Source organism: Amphibalanus amphitrite, unplaced genomic scaffold (genome assembly GCF_019059575.1).
Source record: "Amphibalanus amphitrite isolate SeventyFive unplaced genomic scaffold, NRLGWU_Aamphi_draft 000803F_arrow, whole genome shotgun sequence".
Lineage (NCBI taxonomy): Eukaryota > Metazoa > Arthropoda > Thecostraca > Balanomorpha > Balanidae > Amphibalanus > Amphibalanus amphitrite.
In genome coordinates, this window is record NW_024882297.1 from 251,007 (window position 1) to 273,003 (window position 21,997).

At 47.0% G+C, this 21,997-nt stretch overlaps 1 protein-coding gene across 2 annotated transcripts in view; it reads right to left on the bottom strand.

The window, feature by feature from the left end:
* LOC122366394 (hemicentin-1-like) overlaps positions 1-21,997 on the bottom strand; it is an 88,887-nt gene that overhangs the window by 6,041 nt on the left and 60,849 nt on the right. For both annotated transcript variants that reach the window (XR_006253880.1, XM_043338605.1), the window contains exons 6-8: positions 11,000-11,269; positions 9,853-10,134; positions 779-978 (exon numbers count right to left, since the gene is read on the bottom strand). Coding sequence is in view for 1 of the 2 variants with exons in the window: in XM_043338605.1 (XP_043194540.1) it covers positions 779-978; positions 9,853-10,134; positions 11,000-11,269 (752 nt within the window). In the remaining variant the exon portion in view is untranslated. The remainder of the gene's footprint in view (positions 1-778; positions 979-9,852; positions 10,135-10,999; positions 11,270-21,997) is intronic.

Sequence of the window (21,997 nt, forward strand, 5' to 3'; positions counted from 1 at the left end):
GTTGAGGTGATGGACCTATGGGTGGTCTTCAAGGGAGGTGCACGTGGTGCACCCTACTTCATCGAGCCCGGATAAAACGAGCACCTCTGGTAAATACATCCACACTCTGGCAGACTCACGTGGAGTCGTCGGAAGAGAGGATCACTGACGGTCCAGATCACGTCTTACGAGGACTCTGTCCGTGCTGGTACTGCAGTGAGGACGACATGTTATTGTGTAGGGCACCTCCACCTGAGATGAACCAAAAACTTCTGGTCCTTCAACTCCGCCGATTTAAATCCGACCAAATTTTTTATATGGAGCGTTTTTTGGTAGAAGTTTAATGAACAACTTATCATCAGTAAAAACGGTCTTCAGTGCAAGGTACGAAGCTGATGGGCGATCATGGACAAGCAGGAGGCTGCACGTGCATGCGCGTGCTTTTGGACCCGCCTTGAGAAGGTCATCGACGCGAAGGGCGGTCAAATAGGATGAGGGATAGGTAAAAGGTGACCGATTGATGGGATGTTGTTAAAATAGTGCTTGGAGCTATATTTTTAAATTCATGACCAAATAATCCCGTTTGATATTTATTCCCGATTATGCTGCCCCACCCTGTACTGTTGAAGCTTGGTCTATGTGACGCCTCGGGGTGTAATAACTAGACACTTTGAATACGACCACACAACGGGGAGGGTAGGGGCGGGAGATGACTGATCTGACCTTACCCCGTACATACATAAAACACCGTTGATAGCCTCGTGTACTCCACGACCCCACTCGTCCGGAATCGACCCACCTGAACGACCTCATCTGCGACGAATCGTCCCCGGACGTGGCCAGCCTGCAGGCGCTGGTCGTCCCAGAGCCAGGTGACGCGACTGGGGGCCGGGTCGGAGCAGAACCTCTGCTCCAGAACTGCCTGTTGACCGCGCACCGCCGGCACCATCCCCAGCGGCAGCTGGAGAGGTTCGGCAGCGCGCCGCATCTGGGGCGGTCCTGGGGGAGGGAGGAAGGGAGTTATCAGAGGGGAATTTAGGGTGAGGTGAGTGTTCAAAAGTCAACACTTCTTGGTGATAGGTCGCAGTTACCGGTCACAAATTAATCAATGGTTGTTAAAGGGACCATCCCACCTTAACATTAGTTTTGAGTTGAGATAGCCAAGTTTGCGGCCAGGCTCAGAAACCACCATTTATCCTGGTCGCAACCCCCGCAGCTTTATGGTGTTCAAGAAATTTCTTCCCTTTACTTGCAGGGTGGGACCAGCTTAGTCCCTATCTCTTAACCATTAGCGGTTTTTTAATGACGTCAGCAGTCATTTCAACGCCCGCCATTCCTTGAACCCGAGTTTTGCTGACCTTGAGCTCCCTTTTTTACACGGACGTATAAATAAACTGGACCCGCAACCACCTCCATTCAGGTGAAGCCGACAAGGCGCCATTTTACGTTGCCAAAAACCCGTGCTCTGAAAGGTCATCGAGCCAATACAATTGGAATTGCGTCAAAACGGATGATCGGATCGAGATGCTGGTGGTACCGTTCGACGGGTAATGCTTTCAGGCAGGTGATGACGCATGTCACAGGTCATTCGGTGTCACGTGGCGCGTGCCACGTGCCGACAAAGTCAGGAAGGGCAAAAACCTTTAAGCGACGCTCCAAATTAAACGGTGCGCGGCACAGGTGCCAAATTCACAGGTCACATGTCCCGGTGTTCGACCATTAACATATGGTATGCTCGGCAGCAGGGGGTGCGGAATGTACGCGCTAGGGGCGAAAAACATGTTTTGAGGAGGCATCCTCCGATTCCGGAAAACCTTGACCTAGGCACACCAAATTTGGCACACTGACACTACTGGACACGCGCTTTAAGGTGGTGTACAAATAGGCGTGCTGGGGTACACGGTGCACGTGCTGTGCACGTGCAAACCTTTTGATGTTGCACTTTGTGTCACATATGCGGGCGCGCGGGTAGCGCTGGCAAGCTCAAAGTGCCAAATTTACATAGGCCATCCAGAATGCATTCCAGCATAGTTATTGAGCATATCCATCTCCTGGTGGACCCCGAAGATGCGCTCTGCACGTGCAAAAATTGTCCGCGCCGGGCGATGGGGATGCTTGGACACCCCATGTGGATTTATGTAAATATCTCGAAAATAGCGTTGTTTAGCGCCGCCTCTGACCTTTTTTAACCATTTCCGCTTTATATCATTTTTTGTCTTATCAGATTCGATTTAGAGATATTTGAAGTGTGCGAGAGACGCAACTCAATACCTTCAGTGGACGTTAGCAGGGAAACGTGACAAAACAAATTTAATCGGGAAATTGTACCTGTGACTTCTACTTATGTCCTGGGGTTATTTCAGGTCATGATCGCCCTCCACAACATTTTGACAGTAACCTTTGGTAGAGACATGCAAAAGCGCTGAAAACACTTTCGATATGATTAGTTCAACTTCGTAAATTGAGGTTGTTGCGAGTTCTACGGGTCATTTATCAGGAATGTCATGTTTGTTTTGATCACAATTCACAGCTGATGTTTTCATGCATTTAGGCCAGGTCGGGTCAGGTCAGGTCAGGTCAACCAGTAGGTGTCCTGCCGCTTATCCATAGTGGGTGTCAACCACCACTGATGGCGTCGTAATATGTTACGAACAATACGAAGACACTAAAACTATAACTTCTTAAATGTTAAACTGAATGCTAAATTCGAAATCAGCTCCAAAAATTGTCCTAGACTCCTAGAAACATGTAATTTGTAAAACTCGAAAAGGTGAACCAAGGTCATTAAAGGTCAGTGACCTTGACCTAATTTTCACGTGACTTTGACACCCACCATATTGCATGTGACCAACATTATATCACATGTTTGAACGCTTGAAACCACGAAAAGACAGCAAACGCGTTGGCTAGTGCGCGCCGACATACGCCGAATCGCGATTCCGGCCAAACATGGTCTCGTAATAATAAATTAATGATGCTGATTTACCGCTACTCAGTCAAGTTCGAACCATTTCTTGGCCGCGGTCACCGTCCAGGCCACCACATACCTAGTCGTATTACACCGCGCTTGCTCAATGCTCAGTTCGTATTGTAAAAGCACTGCGGCACAGCATAGATGCAGGCGCTCTGCTACTGCCATCTATGGGTGAAAGATGAAGATAATGGTTATTGCGGTACAGTATCACTACAGGCGCAAACAACGTGGAAACAAAGATGCCTATGCTGCGCTACCGGGCGATGGTAGCGTAAATTTGCGTTGCTGTGGGTAGCTAAAAGTTTTGGAGCCCGAATTAACGTAACCTGATGACCTAACCTTGAGTGACCTAAGTCTGAAAGTTACGCAGCATGTGTGAAAAAGACGTATGAAAAGGTGTGCCAAAAACGGCGGCGCTACACAACGCCGTTTTCGAGATATTTACAGAAATCCACATGGGGTGTCCAAGCATCCCCACCGCCCGGCGCGGACAATTTTTGCACGTGCAGAGCGCACTTTCGGGGTCCACCAGGAGATGGATATGCTCAATAACTATGCTGGAATGCATTCTGGATGGCCTATGTAAATTTGGCACTTTGAGCTTGCCAGCGCTACCCGCGCGCCCGCATATGTGACACAAAGTGCAACATCAAAAGGTTTGCACGTGCACAGCACGTGCACCGTGTACCACAGCACGCCTATTTGTACACCACCTTAAAGCGCGTGTCCAGTAGTGTCAGTGTGCCAAATTTGGTGTGCCTAGGTCAAGGTTTTCCGGAATCGGAGGATGCCTCCTCAAAACATGTTTTTTCGCCCCTAGCGCGTGCATTCCGCACCCCCTGCTGCCGAGCATACCATAGGGGAAGTTGGGGCAATGCCGGAGTTGGGGCAAAGCCGAAATTCAAGATATTTCGAAAACCGTAAGACATGGATGCCACCTGTCAGTGATGCTCTGAAGCTTTAGTGACTACAATTATCGCATGTTTGTTACGATTCGTCATTCGGAATACTTCGGCTGTGAGGGCGCCAAGAGCGTTTTTAAGGTACGCGTTCCTTGTACTAAATGCGCCTTTGAAGCTGCATTTCTTACTCATTATGCTACCGTTTGTCTGGCCAATTCGGTCAAGTAATCTTTAGCATGTCTTTGCATAAGTGTGCTGCCTATTTGAAATTTATACAGCACGTTGAAAAGTTATGGGCCTGCAAATGAAAGTATGGCTGGCTGGGGTAATGCCGAAAACGTGCGATTACGCACGTGTTAAAAGCACGCTACGTGGACTTTACTGCTGTAGAATAGCAACGCGTATTTTTAGTCACACAAATTACACTTTCAACCGACACAACGGCCTGTTACCTATAAGGAATGATTTACCTGGCATTTTCTTATTATATCACACAATTATAACTTCCAGTGTGCACCGCGTCCTCAAGCTCTTGAAACGTGTGTCAGCTTTGATGAATTCTGGATAAAGTTTGAGATAAAATGGCAAAACATCAATGTCGGCATTCCCCGTAGATCATTTTTCCCATTTTCGGCTTTCCCCGCAGTCCGGGGCAACGCCGAAAAAGTCACTTCTTTGATATTTTTAGTTTGTGCGCTTAACGGTATGCGAATTCATCAAATGCGCCTGGTATGTTTGAAAGGCAAAAGACTGGCCTCTCGAATGACGCCAACAAGAATAGCGTATGTTGTCTACCTTGCGTGCTACGGGCGTCAGAAAAAAAGTCTTCGGCGTTCCCCCAACTTCCCCTATGTTAATGGTCGAACACCGGTACATGTGACCTGTGAATTTGGCACCTGTGCCGCCCACCGTTTAATTTGGAGCGTCGCTTAAAGGTTTTTGCCCTTCCTGACTTTGTCGGCACGTGGCGCGCGCCACGTGACACCGAATGTCCTGTGACATGCGTCATCACCTGCCTGAAAGCATTACCCGTCGAACGGTACCACCAGCATCTCGATCCGATCATCCGTTTAGACGCAATTCCAATTGTATTGGCTCGATGACCTTTCAGAGCACGGGTTTTTGGCAACGTAAAATGGCGCCTTGTCGGCTTCACTATCTTCCATAGGAGGTCCATTGGGATCGTCAGTCCAGTTTATTTATACGTCCGTGCTTTTTTATCAACGTGAAATCCGTCGTCGGCGCTGAGAAAGCCTATTGCTTTTCATTTTAATTTGAATATTAGAAGATACCCACCACTGGAACTTGGACTGATATTATACCAAGGCCGAAGATGATCAAGCTGCCTGCTATATCTGGAGCTTGGTGTTCAACTTCAACATGGAATAAAAAACAAAATATCAAAGCAAACTGGATATGGTACTGCAAGTTAAAGTCCAAAGAAATTTGAAGAGCTGACAATTGACATTAATTCTTTTCCTGCAAGGTTTCCATATGGAGATCACAGTCACACCATGAAGACATATTTTTGATGTTAACAGTTGAAAGGGGATTTATCTTCCAGTTTTGACGAAAGACGCTGCTGACTCTTTGGAAAAGGATGTCGGCATGAGGTGCAATTGTGCTTGTGAAGTGGTTATAACTGGTCTTTTCACAGTATTAAATTAAATGTGCCATTGCAGCCAAGTGTGTTATCATGTAAGGTAAAATCAAAACTACAATGTTGGTTTTACGAGCATTGAGAAGGCTGGTAGGTAACACCTGCCTGTGCTCGTAAATCATGCTGCCAGAGTATTCTAAATTAATTTTATCATACACTTTTGTTGTCCAGAATGGTTGCACTATTGTTTGGTATCATATTATTCCATGTAAATATGGTAGTGTAAAGTCCGACCAACATGTTACCAGATTTGAAGCTGTTACGTTACCTAAGTACCTGTTTTTTACTGGCGTGGTGAATGTCACCTGGATTTTGTTATGAGGTGCAGACCTAGTAACTCTGACTACATGGGTTTGAAGCTATTATCTATTCTGTTTTTACTGGCCTGGTGAATGGCGACTGATGTTGTCCGTGGATGGCACTGAAACAAATTTTGAGTGTTTTGTACAGTGTTTTAATACAATGCTGAGGGCTGAAAGTTGTCTTGTTTAGAGTGGTGAAAGTTCAGGATATGCCAGCCACCATGGTGGGTCAGAGTTAAATGTGTTGCAGTCAGTTCGGCTTCGGCAAGCACACGGATGGGCATACGCATCAAGACCTGCTCTGCCATACTTTCAGCCAATTTTACCTAGGTAAGTCTTTTCTTTTTTTCTGCCAAAAGCTATGACATTGTGAATTTCAGCACTGTGGCCTGTGTGTAGCTTTCAGGAAAGCAATTCTAAATAAAGCTCTGATAAAGTGCAAAATCAGCAATGCAGCCCTCTATTACCAGAGGAGAGCGACGCGCCTGGTAACCCAAATCAGACACCTTCCCTATGAAGAGCGCCTACGAGAACTGAAGCTGCCTTCGTTGTTCTATCGGCGGCGGCGAGGCGATATGATCCAAATGTACCAACTGATGCATGGAGGTGTTGACCTGGCTCCGGAAGAGTTCTTTACCTACTGCTTCCACCGACGGTCGTACTCGAGGCCACTCGCAGAAGGTCCAGAAGCCCAGAGCCACCACCAGACCAAGGAGGAAATCGTTCAGTGTGAGGGCAGTCAATGACTGGAATGGCTTGCCGCAGACGGTAGTTGACGCTGCCAATATCGAGCAGTTCAAATCAAGATTGGATGCCCACTGGGCAAACATCAGGTACATGGTACCTGATAGGAGCTAGAAAGGTCCAAAAAGGTCACGAGCTCGATGAGAACGGTTCCCTACAGGCCAAGTGGCCTCTAAATTCCGATCAAATTAAGGTAAGGTATTACATTTTCTACAACATCTTACTTGTTCCTTGCATGGAGAGAAAAATGCAATGTTATGAATTCATTTATTCACATAATTTGACAAGCATGCAGTTACCTGCTACTATCACTGCACAAAACAGAGCAGAAAACATCAGTTGATCAAACACAAGACATAACAGAAGTTTACAACATAGGGCTGCCGAACCTGCTTCCTCCCACCACAGTTGATGCCATTTCCTAGCCTAGCCTGGCTTGATGTGAGCACTGAATAGCTGCTTTGTCTAATTACAGCTCACTACCATTCAACTTAAACTACTCTCTTTAGAGTAAGAGTGAGAGCGTTCAGTGTTCATAGCAGCTCGACAGACGACAGACAACAAACATCTTGACAAACCAACCAGTATTTGATTTGGCTAATGATTTATGTGCTTGTTGTATCATGGCCAAAATACTTTAACAGCAATAATCCCTGTTTCATCTTGATCTTGCTTTTATTTCCATTTGAACTCAGATCTTGAAACAATCATCTGAAGTGATATCAGATACTGGCTTCTGTTTCTCTTGAAAGCAAGTTAAAACAACAATGATAAACTAAGGCAGGAGATGTGAGTTGTGGCAGTAGATTTTTGATTCAACATATGTCAACCTTATATTGCTTGAGACCTCTGTGACAGACAAACAAATATTTATAGTTTTTTGATAGTTTGGATTCTTGGCTTGATTTAGCAGATCAGCTGTGAACCTTGACTTTGAAATCACATAAATGTCATGGTACCCGAACGAATCCTCGCATGACATTTCTTCGTAGCACAATTTTTCGTCCGCATTTCTTCGTCTAAAAATCTTCGTCGGTGCATTTATTTGTCCCTCAATGCTTACTCTTGCATATATTTGCGTTGAAGAAGAAATGCGAGCCGATTTTCATATACCCTGGTGCGAGACAAAGTAATGCGATAGGTACGAATAAATGCCCTGACGAAGATTTGCAGACGAAGAATTGTGATACGAAGAAATGCCATAAGAATTGTCCTGGAATCCTTTATTGGCCATCATATATTGACCTTGATAAGATAAACGCATCATTCGCGCAATATTTGTCGCACTTTGATACCAAACTATTGCTTCCAAATGCCGACGTAAAGAAAACCTTTATGTGACGTCATAGAAACAGCGGATTTCCCAAAAAGTAAACAAAAATAAAAGTCTTATATCTCGAAAACGGGTGAATATTTTCCGGTAAAATTTGGTAGATGTTCATTTTCGCTCTTTGTGATTCACGCTACATCACTTTTATGCCAATTCATTAACTTTTTTGAAGGTGGGAGGGTCCCTTTAATCGGACGAAAGTCACTTTGTCATTGGTCATCAATCATTGGTCATTGGTCATTGGTCATTGGTCATTGGTCATTGGTCATTAGTTATTGGTCATTGGTCATTGGTCAATGGTCTTTGGCCATTGGTCATTGGTCAATGGTCAATGGTCAATGGTCATTGGTCATTGGTCTTTAGTCAATGGTCAATGGTCATCAGTCATCAATCCTTGGTCACCAGTCATCAATCATCCGCCACCAATCATCGACACGTGGAATGCTGCCCACTGGCATTGCCCGAGTTGGTTCAACAGACATCAACTTTCATAGGGCGGGAACGAGGCGGGGGCAGGGCGGAGTACGGCAGCGATCATTTCAGACCGTTCCCAGTCGACTGAGCCTCTTTAACGACTCGCTGTTGACTAGATGAAGTTCGCTGCACTCCGACAACTTCGCCCAACTTCGCCCGGGCGGAGCCGCCTCGGCCCTCCGAAACGGGAGCGCTCTATTTCCGGTCGTTCAGTGCCGGGCAAGTTTTGGCCGATCGGCCGGCGCCGACAGTTTCTTTTCTGGACAGGAATAAATGGGCGACGGGCCGATGTGGTGAATGAACGATGACGTCGATTTTTCCGCACGTCACTTGGTTGGCTCCACGGGCCATGAGGCTGTCAATAGACCAAGCGTCTCCTACATAACACGCCGAGCCCGCCCGGCAGGGTTGGGTCGCTCAGAGCCGGCGCTGAACTCTCCGTCAGCGCCGCCGCCGCGTCAGTGATCGCCGCCTCAGCCGGCGCGGCGCGTGCCGTTCACACGGAGCCCCGACCGGAGCGCGTGCGAGTCGTCAAATCGGCCCGGGCGCCGCACCCGCTCTCTGTTTACCCAGGCGGCGTATTTACATACTATTGGCGGTGGTCGCGGCGGGCTGCGTCCAATCCAATATCGACGCAGCACCCGGCTCTGTTTGAGGCTGCTCCATGGCAAACAGTGGCCTCGCACGGCTGCGAACGGCTTGGTGGGGTGCGCGGACTCGGCACTCACTCAGAATCACTCGGAGACGCGACAGTTTCAGCGTCTCCACCCCTCCCCGACCGGCGAGCAGCGTCGACAAATGAGCAGGGTGCCACACAATCAGCGTAAGCCAGCCTGCTAATAACACGCTGATGACTCGCAGGCGCTCGAGGCGCACCCCGGGGGATCAGACGGTAGCTACTGCCGCTGACAGGAAGAGGGGAGGGGGACAGAGGGAGGGAGAGCCGTGATCATGCGTCACGCTCTGTTATGACGCCGTGGAGCGGGATAACATAAGGGTTGTCGCTGCATGACAATAAACCAATGAGCGACGTGTAAACAGCCGACACGCAATATGACGTCCGGTGATTGGTGGCACGAGCAAACGCCGCTATTGACCCCGACCGTGGCAGCGAGCCGGATTAATGACGGCCTATTTACCCAGTTGGACCCCGTATAAACATGTCACAGACTGGCATACCGCTTTGGCAGGCGTGTGTGAGACAAATATCAATAGTCAGCGCGGCATATTACACAACGACGCGGGTCTTAAAGCCTCTAGGAGGCTTGAGAACAGTTGGAAGGTATCGGGCTCTGGTCAACGATCCGCTGTCATTCTTGTTATACCCAAAAACCGACCCTGTGAACAAAACATTCTCTTATACACCGAAAACCCGTCTCTGGCACCCAAGCCCACCCCTGATGTAAGACCCATATATCTCGTGCACCCGGACCTCGCCTCTGCACCCTAACCCCTCCATGCACCCAAATCCCGCCCCGTGCACTCACCGACCACCTTCAGATGAACCGGCTCGGAGCGGTCCGCTCGCTCCTCTCCGTTGATCACGTTGGTCGCCAGGCAGATGTAGCGACCGCGGTGTTCGTAGGTGACATTTTCCAGTGTCAGCCGCCCGCCAGAGCCGCGCACAGTGCTGGGCTGGGGTCCGCGGGTCTGCAGCCATCGGTAGGATGGTGGCGGGTTCGCCTCGGCCTCACACTCCAGAGAGGTCGAGTTGTGCAGCGAGACGGTCACGTGACGCGTCGGGTGCACGCGGTATATCCGAGGCGCGTCTGTGAATGGGTCACGTGATGGGGTTTGTTAGTGAGCGAACTGTTAGCAATGCCCGGAGGTCGATAAGAGATATGTGTGGTCAGATTGTTAGGTAGTTCTCACTATGCCCCTTTTTGACCCTAAGATGTGTTACCTAGTGGCTGAGGAAAGATGGGACAACCGATCAACTTTTCGGCTGTCCCTCCTTCACTGGTGTGACGAGGAACTGTCCTTTTATGGAGTGTGAGGGGTAGGAATTTCCTTCAAGGTACGAGCAAACAGAGTGGTTCACTATTGCGCAACAATCACATGACATCAGCGCGCCTAAAAGGCCGACAAATCGGAGAGGCTGGCCAGTCACGCTATCACGCCCAGGGCTGCCGGCGCGGCGCGGGCGCGGGCGGGGGCGGGGGCGGCGCCGAAGACGTGCCGCCCGCCGGTTACCGGAACACGCCCCTCGGTCACGACAGCTCGGCGACCGCTCGGCGTGACCGGGCCGATCGAGCCATCGCGTGCACGCACACCGGGATCCGGCGTCCGCACGCGCGGGCGTGAGGCTACACCTGTCGCCTACTTGTCGGATATCGGGGGAACACAATGGTGCTATTACAGTCCCGCTGAGAAGCATCAACATCCTATCAAACGCTCTAAATAGACTCGACCGCATCAAACTTCTACCAGCCACTCCCACCACGGATAGGTAGCCTCTTGGTCAGCGATGGTCGGAAAGTCCCCATAGCTTCTAACAATAACGACCTATTAGCCATCTTCCACCAAAAAACTATTCGTATATAAGACTCTCAACAACCCGCACCGTAGCGGACCTCTCAGTCATCTCTCCCGTCCGACGTCCCAGACCGTACCCTCATTTTCCTGCACACTCACATTTGATGTCGAGCGTCACGCTCAGGGGCCGGCTCTTGCCGATGTGGTTGCTGGCCTCGCACTCGTAGGTCCCCGAGTTCTGGCGTGCCACCGGTCGAAACTCCAGCTGCTCGACAAAATACTCCTCGCCTCGCCCGGTACCGGCGGCCGCGAACCGCCAGACCACCTTGGCCGGCGGGTTGGCGTCGACACGACACTGCAGAACCGCTGCCGAGACGTTGTCCTCGAGGTCCTCGGTAGTGGGCGCGACGATGCTCAGCTCGGGCGCGTCTGCAACATGAGGGAGAGTGTAGTTCAACGCGAGCTAGTGGAGAAATATCTATGCTAGTTAGCATAAAGGATGAATATTAGTCATTTGGAGAAGTTAAATGAAAGAAGGGCTGACATCTCGGCATCTCGCGTGATTTCGTGACCGTCATTTTCAACAGCGTGGACCACCCACGACGACATAGCCGACGTTAGCGAAAAGTGGTCAACTTTATCAAAAGTCAGCGCATAACGACGCCATATTGCGGAGTGTTTTCGTATTCATGACTCCACATATCGCATGCCATTGAGCGATGAGAAATTCCTGGCACTGACATGTCGACCTTATTTATATCCCGCCCCGGGCTGGCAACATATTCCACTCGAGGACGATAGGTGGGGCGACGGGGAACAGGGTAAGGAGCCAGCGTGGAATGGGGCTCTTCAGGGAAACTATTCTATTCAACGGCCACCGGATGGAAGAAAGGGCACTTTCCTTGATAAAATACCTAGTCTACGTCCTTGCTAAGTCTCCTTAAAAAATAAGTCATCGATCACCTTATTAATTAATGCGTCCAGTGCGTATGTCGACAAATAGTAGTTCTCCCCCTCCCCCCCCCCAAAAAACGTACTGACGAAGAACCCCACTATAGATAAACGGGATGTGCTAATCCTCCTGGGTGTGATTAATCACAAAGCATGGGACGCTTCCCAGCTACCGGCCACCCCGTGACCAATAAACGATATCGCGGCTTTTCCAGATCCCGTCGCCCCGAACGTGCCGTCAGCTCCGATACGGGGATCATCCCGTCCTCAACGGTCGAATTCCGACCGGTGGCCGTCCTTCCAGTTCCCTCCCTCCCGTCAGTCCTCCTGCTATCACCCTCACAGTCGAACACGAATTGACAAGTCCGGTCGGTCGGGGATAAACCGATGCGAGCTCCACTGTGTTCCCAGCGGCTGTGTTCTCACAGTGTTATGTTCCCGCCCGTCCCTCCAAGCCAGGTGTTCTGGGCGCTAGTCAAACTGCCTCCGGACGCGGTGGCTCTCCCGACCCCGCAGCTGCCGCTGATGTACCCCTCTCCCCTCCCCTCCGTCGCCGACAACCCTTCGCCGTCATCACAATCAATTACCGCGCCGGTGCACTATGGTTGGAAACGGCCTCACGGATGGCCGTGGGCAATTTCGGAATTTATGTATATTTGGGGTGTCGTTCTGTTGGAAATTGATGAAATGTTTTGAATTGGGCAGAAAAAATTATTTAGTTGCGCATTTAGTCTCTATTATTGTACGTGGAATCGGGAGTTTCTGATAGTGGCTTTTTTTGGTGCGCCGTCAAAGGTTTAAACAACCGCGCTGGTGATAGCATGTGGAGTACCTCCATGACGTTGTAAAACTGGATTATTATATATCAAAATAATCCTTGTTATGTTGGCTATCGAGTGGAGTGACTCTTTTTCCCATGCGTGTTCAAAATCAGGAACGGCATTGCATTCTGTTTGCAGTGTCACCACAGCAATATTTGCAAAATTACGTTTATGTTTCATTGGACATACAAAAAGTTCTCCATCGACCTCCATTGAGCTTTTTGGCAGAATAAATCTCTGTTCAATTCTGCGTAAGGGGAACGTAAAAGCAGACTGCGCACTTGTGCGCAAAATCGTCCGTGAAGCTTCATCTCCCGAGGCGTACCTACCCGTCGCTTCGTTAGCACCAGGTCGGCTCGTTAGTCTTGCAATCGCTTATCCTTATAAATGATGGTAAGAAGCAGGTTTGCGGAGTCGTGGTGGCGCCAAATCCGACTCCGACTACGACTCCGACTCCTGACTCGTTGCCATGACTCCGGCCGACTCTGTCTCCGACTCCGGACCCCTGCCAGTGTTTCGGAGTCGTGATGGAGCTGTTCCGATTCGGACCGACTCCGACTTCCACTGCGGGCTCCTGACCGACCCCGACTCCGACTCCGACTCCTGGCTCGTTGCCACGACTCTGGGCGACTCTGACTCCGACTCCGACTCTGACTCCGACTCTGACTTCGACTCCGCACCCCTCGTAAGAAGTAACTGCTCGCCCCTGCACCTGGAGTATGGATATCGTGCAAACGTGTATGGATATCCTGGAGTATGGATATGGATATCCACCGACAGAGCAGACATACAGACATGCTGTAAACGCCATTACACTGCCAATACCATGGCAAATCAAATGGCTATCTATGGTTTTTGATCATCGTTCTACATTTTCCAAAATCTTGAACTGAATGTTGGCAATTTCTCGTGACTACTTCACGACCATGATGCATGCATTTCTGAAATTGATCTTTTTCAACCAGCCACGTACTCGTATATGATAAAATGAATGTCACCATCGTGTTCTACGCCCAAAAGTACCCATAAAACATGTGTCTGTCATGCATGGGCTGCGAATAGGTACCAGTTTTAATTTTCGGGGTTATGTGCTTACCTGATTGACCTGACTTTGACCCTGGCCAGTGGCCTATGTTTGACTGACCCCTACATTGATCTGACACTCTTTTAGCACTTATATGAAGGGTTGTGACAGTTGTGACAGTTGTGACAGATTGTTTAGGACCAACTGATGACTGAATTTATTTAGGACCAACTGATGACGATATAATCGAAACGCGAAACGCGATCGGCACCGATTGCGAGGTTCTAAAGTCCATGCTACTGAAAGCCCGATTTCAAGTGTTTGACCTGACCTTGACCCGACCTGTGACCTCGAAATTCAACTTTAAAGTATTCTTGTGAATCGTCTCGTCGCGTTCTTCTTTCGTTTGCCGCGCCTCGTGCGTTTCGCTGCGCCTATTTGTTCGCGAGTTATCGGCTGGGGGCGTTGAACGCCCCCCCCCCCCCCGGCAAACGGCGGATGGGGAAATACCCCAGCAACTGCCGGGTCAATCTGACGCATGTTTTGTCATTTGATCGTCATTTTATTTCTTACTTTTTTGCCCAATCTAAAAAAAAATCATAAATACTCTTTCTCCAAATTTTTGACCCTTTATGACCAATAGTAAGACACTGTGCGTCACTACGTTGATATTTCTCGCCCTAAAGCATAACAACAATATCCATTCAGTAATAGCAGTATTCAAAACATGTTCAAAATGCCTAGCGATATCGATAACATAACGAAAGACATAGGCGACTTATAGCATACTTGCAATGATGACGTCACACACGCGTGACGTGACGTGACCTCGTCATTTCTGAGTTACTGTATGATGCACGAAAGACACTGGTATACCTATGCAAAGTTTCATCGCAGTCGGTCTACGCATTAACAAGTTATGGGCAAAACATTTTTTCGCGTTGACCCCCGGCCATCCGTGAGGCCGTTTCCAACCATAGTGCGGTGGTGCGCACCCGCCGATCGGCACTGGATTACAATTACAAATGACTGCCGATCGGCCTCTGATCGGATTGTCACCCCGCTCTGGTACGGTCCGGGGTCCGGGCGGGGTCCGGGCCGACCGGTCCGGGCCCCAGCCGCGGCCAGTCACGCTCTGAAATGCGTGTCTCCTGCTTGGACAGATCACTGGTCGGAGGGTCGGCGGCGGCGTCCCTCGGCTCTCCGGAAACGCTGACAGTCGAGCAACGGTCGGACAATCCCCCGCTGGGTTTGGGCCGGACACACAAACAAATAAAACGATACGCAGCTCCAAAGGAGAGCCGCACTCGCCGCGTATGAGTTCAGAAGACCAGTGGCACAATGCCGCGTGGCTTAGTCCGGCAATATTGTCGTCTCTCCAGACAACAAAGTGAACAGGACCTAAACAGTGGACGTCGACGCAGGTCTTTGTTGTCTCCGCGTGGTATTAAACTGGACCGTTCATCCACACGGAAAAAATTGTTGATTAAAATCAGGAAATCGCGCCGGCATTCTGTGAGGTCTCAGGAATGAGAACAAAATTAAACATAACGAAAACTTGTCTTTGTTCTCGGTGGTTTTCGATGAAGCTCTTTGTTGTTTCAGCGTTGCATCACAAAAAGACTTTAAACCAGCTGCTGTTAAAGGAAAAGGGCCACCTTCGTGAAATATGAAGATATCGTTGTTTTTCATTTTGACATTATTATTTTTCATTTTCTTTTTAAAACTGGTGCCAGAAGTGCACAATTCGCGAAAAAGCATTTAAAACTATTTAACATATTGGTACTATGTTGATACTCTCTACGGCACCTATTGTATGATGGCATAGCGATGACGTCACACTCAAGCCAATCAGCGTTCAGAAGACAGACTCGTCGGATTGTGTCAGATAAGCTGATTGGTTAAAGCTGAGCTGGTTGGAGCTGATTGGTAAAAAACCAAAGCCTCGCCGCGGGTGGCTGTATTGTCGGATAAGAACGCATTCCTGGGATAAGGACGCATTCCTGGCGCATTTTCTTTTAAAATTGCCGATAACTACGAATCAGACTTGTAAACGACTCAAATTTTTTTTGAGTCGATTCTTTGTTTGAGTCTGGAAATTTGAATCGATTCATCAAACGACTCATGATGTTAAATTTAATCGATTCGAATCAACTCATGACTCATCAAGTTCCTCGATAAAATGATTCGAATCAACTCATGACTCGAGCAACTAGCCAACGGAATGATTCGAATCAACTCATGACTCACACATTTTGATGAATCGATTCAAATCGACTCATGACTCACGACATTTTTATTGAACTTATTTCATTCAACCCATGACTCACTATAGGCATTTGTTGATTATTTGACTCAAAGCTATGATAAAATGAATATGCCACATACCACAATTTTGTTAAGCAGCATAGTAGCCTTGACCAAAGATTCAAGCAGCTACCTAGTAAGACTAGGTACATAGGTACCTACTTTGGCAAACATGGTTGATGCAGTTTCCAGTTCCTAAGTCCCAATTCCACTTTTGAATTCTAATATTCCTGCAGATTGGGCTACCTATTCTGTAGCATACTGGTCACTGGTCAGTCTTGCTTCAATTTCTTATCTTGTCACCTACAACAACAGTTGGGGAAACTACGAGGCGAACGTCAAAAAATGGATTGGTCAATAAATGGACTTTTGATGACCATATATGGGCATAAATGCAGCCCCCGCTACTAAGGGTGAAAAACGGTATAACAAGCCGGTACTTGCGGTATCGCGTCCACTTATTGGAGAGAAAAGGCTTCCATTTTTCACTAGGAATTGGTGTGATTTGATTAAATTCGGTGAATTGACTCGAAAATGGCGATAGGAAAACGGCTTTTCTGAAGGTTCTGGGCGTCGCAATCAGCTGGCCATTCAATAAATGGATTGGTTTTATGAAAGAAAATTGCTAAAAGATTTAATTTAATTACAATAAACAAAAATATTTAATTCTAAAATAATAACTTAACTACAATTAGAAAAACCATAAACAAAATAATAAAAATAATGACATTTTTAAACCACGGTACTGCTTACATTTTTTGGCGCGTCTGTTTCAGTCCGCCATATTTGCCAATCACGGTTTGACCTTGCGTTGTAACTCTGCGATTTAGAGCCGCCAGTTAATTATGCACCGGGTGAGTGTAGGCCTTGTGTGGTTAAAAAACATTCTTATGCCTTATTTTTTCATTCGAATGCTAAAATTCATTGAAAAGATGAAGTTGTCTGATTTTATGACCATATATGGTCATCGCCCCGCCCACTCCAGCCGCTGATTGGCTAATCCAATTTTTGTTTGGCTCCTCGTAGTTTCCCCAACTGACAAAGCAAACAAGTTCTAACTGCAAGCAGTCCAGAAAATACTTCAAATGTTTGTACACATCACTTCCATTCAGTTTGCTGTACACACCCAACAATATTTTAGGCTGTAGAAATCAAATACCAATAACATATGAGGTAAGTATGACTGAAATCCATTTATAATGGACACAAATCCAATTGAAGCAAGGCTGACCAGTTGCAAATCTTACCTGCCTTTTCAAAGACATTGACATACCAATTACCAAAGTCACTGTGCCCACCGGAAATCGCAGTTCATGTCTGATACCCATGGCCTTGGTTTGATATTTAAATGCATTTCATAACTCAATCAGCTTTGAAATTATTTCTATCTGTATGAAATGAATCTAAGGCATTCTCCAGAAGCCGTGATATTGAACAGATTTTTAGCCAACTGGCGCCGCATGGTGGCGCTAGCAGAGCGTATAACACTAGCGCTCTACTGGCGCCATCATACGGCAACAGCTGGCAAATAACTGAGTCAATACCAATGCCATTCTCCAAGGCCAATGATTCCGTGTTGATATGAAAACGGCGCATTTGAGCGTCATATATGCTAAGCCTTACGCACGCTAATCTACTGCATAAAGGTAACAATTTTGGAACACGATCGGGAAGAGGACAAAGTCTCCTTTCTAGCACATACTAAACGCCTAATGACATTGATACAAAGACCCCGAATGCATTGACGAGTAAATGTGCATCAGGAACGGATTTTCCTACTTGTTCATCATAGTGATACGTTTGTAATACGCAATTACTCTGCTCATGGATCCCAGCTCAAAGACGCTAAGATCAAAATCAGGTCAGTCCCAGAAACTTTGGTTTTTATTCTATATCTAAGTACTAACGACAAATTGTAGTTTGTTTTCTACGTTAATGAATTGGCACTATAGTTCGTTTTTCTTAAGTTCGACCCTCACTCAAATCGTCTCTTTGAATACAGCACGAGAATTGCTAGCTGAATTACTGAGAAAACTGACTGACGCACATTGATTTCACATGGACGATTAATTTTATTCAAAAGTATTTCTTCCTGGCTCTTATTTCCCAGACTCCTAGCTCGTATTTGCCTATATATACAACCCCACAGGGAAAGACGACTTGTCAGAAATTATAATTGAACTAGTCAATAAATCGTACGGCGTTTAACAGAATGGTATATTATCGGTGTTAAGAACTTATTTGGAAAATATTATTCGTATCTCTAGTACAATGTGCGCTAACCAGTTTTTTAAGTAATTCAGCTAGCAATTCTCGTGCTTTGTTCAAAAGGATGTTTACAGTGAGGGTCGAACTTAGAAAAAACGAACTATAAGTCATGATCGCAACCTTGCGGTACTTTAATGCCATTTCGATTTTGCAGTACTTTAACGCCAACAAAATTTTGCAGTGTTTTAACGCCTGTTCTGTCTTGCTATTGGTGTCGACATTTCTGGCGGACCTTACAGTTTTATGTTTCTCTATTTTGATTTTGAATTTCTGGTTTGGGACGTTATATAGTTGATATTTGAAGGACTTATGTATTCCATTCTAAAAACGAATATCTTTTACCAAGAATATTAGCAAAGGTATCAGTATATTTATCTTGTTCCATGTTTGATGTTAGGTTCTGACTGATGAAGTCACTGCTCCATGGATCCCCAGTTCACATCATTTTTAGCAGCTGTAGTTAAAGGGGCTTAGGTGAGCATGAAAATCATTGTTCTTCTTACGCCTTATATTATTAAATATGACCTGAATCTGGTTCTAAAATACAAACTGTGAAGCGAAGTGAAATGACCATGGCATGAGTGTTTTACTTTGCAACACAAGGTTGCTCAATTGGAAAGAAAACATTCTCTTCTTGCACAGTAGGTACACAATTTTCCAAATGAATTTCGGGAACGGGTCCATCTGGTTCCAATGCTGACCTAGACCGGGTCTGACCGGTTCTGGAAATGTGCCAGTCAGACTGGGTCCGGGTCCGGGTCCCAAAATTTTCCAGTTTTGCCACCTCTAGTACCTAGGTACCAATTGCCAAATGCTTTTGGCTCATTAGGCGCCTGTGCCTGAGCCTCTGAGGCTCTTGTAAGTCTGAAATATGGAGTTAAGTGATGGCTAAAGCTGAGGGGGTGATCTAGCATTGATTATTAGGGTGTTGATGGTGACTTGTAAACGACTCAAATTTTTTTGAGTCGATTCTTTGTTTGAGTCTGAAAATTTGAATCGATTCATCAAATGACTCATGATGTTAAATTTAATTGATTCGAATCAACTCATGACTCATCAAGTTCCTCGATGAAGTGATTCGAATCAACTCATGACTCATCGAAAAACGATTTGATTCTGAGTCGATTCACGAATCAACTCAGAGTCGTTTACAAGTCTGCTACGAATGGAGGCCGAAATCGGCCGTAAGGAGGTAGACAGACAGGTTTTCGGACACGGGCTACAAGATGGCTATCTCAGTTTCAATCCCCATGTTAAAGGTGGCCCTTTCCCTTTAATGAATGGACAATAAAAAAAATCTTCTGAGACCGACGGTTCTCAATCGGAAGTCGAAAGAGCGTTACTAGAAGTGCATCATACTGCACCGTAAAAACCCGTCAGCTCGCGAAGTTGACATTTGAAGAGCATTGCAAAACGGCTTCACGCCGGCGGATGCGAGCTCCGTCCCTCTCCACTGCGCAGGTGGTGTGCCCAGAGACCTTACTGAGCTTTGAAACGTCATCGCGGTGTCTAGAAACCACATTGAAGTCGATTGAGGCCTCTGTCTTAACAGGAAATGCAAAGTGAGTCGGGGAGATGAATATATCTGTGGGCGAACCAAGGTGGTAATTTCCTGGAGTCATGGCCGACCATGAATAGTGAGTGTGAACTGCAGCGCGGCATATTCGCCAAAATGATCCATTCCATATGAAAGCATATACGCTGGAAGGGCCACACTACGCATATTGATAGCCAGGATGAATATTATGAAGGATCCCAGCGTTAATGTAGCCAGAAATACCAGCGTCAGAATCCACTTATGGAGGTGGACGGTGGCATAGTTATGTGATTATGAAATTGTTTCAGAGCTTCTGGGCCGGTCTTTATGAGAAGCTTCTGCTGTGCGGGCTAAGTGCCAGAGGGATCAGTTGCGCTCCACTGCAGTGACGAGGAAATACTCAACAATGTTGAAAATCTCCGGTAGGTACTTATCATACCAGCTGCCGTCTAAAGAAAGCAGCCCTGGCTAACAAAGGATCGGTTCAGATCGCGTCATAGTTCCCCCGCAAACTCCCATTGCGAATGGCGAAACGACAGGTCAACAATGGCTCTCGGGATGGATGTGATTCCAATGCAACGAAAACCAAATGATTGTGCTGAGATCGGTGAGCCTTTCGTAAAAAATGATTTCTTTGTTGCATTAACCCGCGCGGGGCTGGGGGGGGGGGTAAATTTTACCCCCCCTCGCGAATTTTTGCGATATCTCAAAAACGGCGGCGCGCAGCGCCGCCAAACTTTCAGTACCTTTTCTTACATCAATTTGACACGTTCCCTGAAAATTTGAGCGAAATCCGTCGGAAAATTTTTGAGAAATCGACGTTTTAGTGACATCATGTTCGCCATTTTCGCCTCAAAAACGGCAAAAGTTCAAACGCCGCTAACATCTTCATTTTTAAAGGAATCAAGATGTAACAAAAAAGGTTATACGTAATTTTACTTTGTCTATCAAATGGCTATCTCGGTTTTTTGAAAATTTTGGATTTTTGCCTAAATTTTTTCAAAAAACTGACTTTTTTGGGAAAATCATTATAAAATCCAAAATTTTGAGTCTATCGAAAAAACCGGAATATATGTCAGAGAAGTGGTCTATGTGCACCTACATACCAAATTTTAGAAGAATCGGTTCAAAAATGTGGGAGTTATTCAAAATTTTATGACGTCACGACACACAATTTTTTTGAAAAATGACTTTTTTGGAAGTTCTAGACCTCGTACGGAAACAAAAATAGCACCATTCGATTCGCCGTGAAACACTGCATCAGATAGACACCTTTTTAGGCCTTAACAACCAACTTCAAAATTTGACCTCACTTGACCTGACCTTGACCTGACCTCGACCTGAAATTCATCCAGAGGTGGTCCATATCACTTATTGAGTGTGCCTATTGAATTTTATGAGTAAAATGACCCATAAAACATGTGTCGCACATGCCCTTTTCTATATTTTGTTTTTTGGTGACCTGACCTGACCTGACCTGACCTTGACCTTGACCTTTGAATGATATTGTATGCAACGAATATTGTCTTGGTAGCCTAAGAACACGTTTTGGGCGATCAGTCTCAGTCCATGACTCCATTCTTCGGTAACTACGGTGCAAGGCCGATACTGTAGAAACTTGCAATTTGTACCCTTGACCTGACCTTGACCTTGACCTCAAACTTTAAATTAAGTACATGTTTTTAGTAGTTCGTGATGAGAGCTTTCGATTGGCGTTTGAATTTTCCAAATCGGACCATTAGTTCGGGAGATAACAGGGGGGGTAAAATTTACCCCCCCCAGCCCCGCGCGTTCGGCTGGAGACCCCAGCCCCGCGCGGGTTAAGCGGACGTTGTCCTTTTCCCCATTGGGAGGCGAGTCTCTCAATTGTACCGAAAACCTACGCCTGATAAACTTCCTCTGAATGAAATTCAATTAGGCGCTCACAATATTTTCCGGAACGTAAGCTGGCCGCTCCAGAACTTAAGACGTATCATGCAATTATCATGCAAGGCCTCTGTCCCGTAACGGAATATTTATTTTCAGCCGTCGAGATGGGCACAGCGTCGGTATCGTTTCGATTCTCCGCGGGCGGCGGCGGCGTCGGGCGCGTTCGCCGACGGTTCCCGGACGGAGTGGAGGGAGGGGATCTCTCCCCACTCCACCTCTGGCTGAAATACACCGTCACGTTCGGACATTGCCGTGGGCCGGTCCGGGCCGTCCCTGTCCCAGACACGTTCGCGGAGAATCCGACAACGCGCCGGCGTATC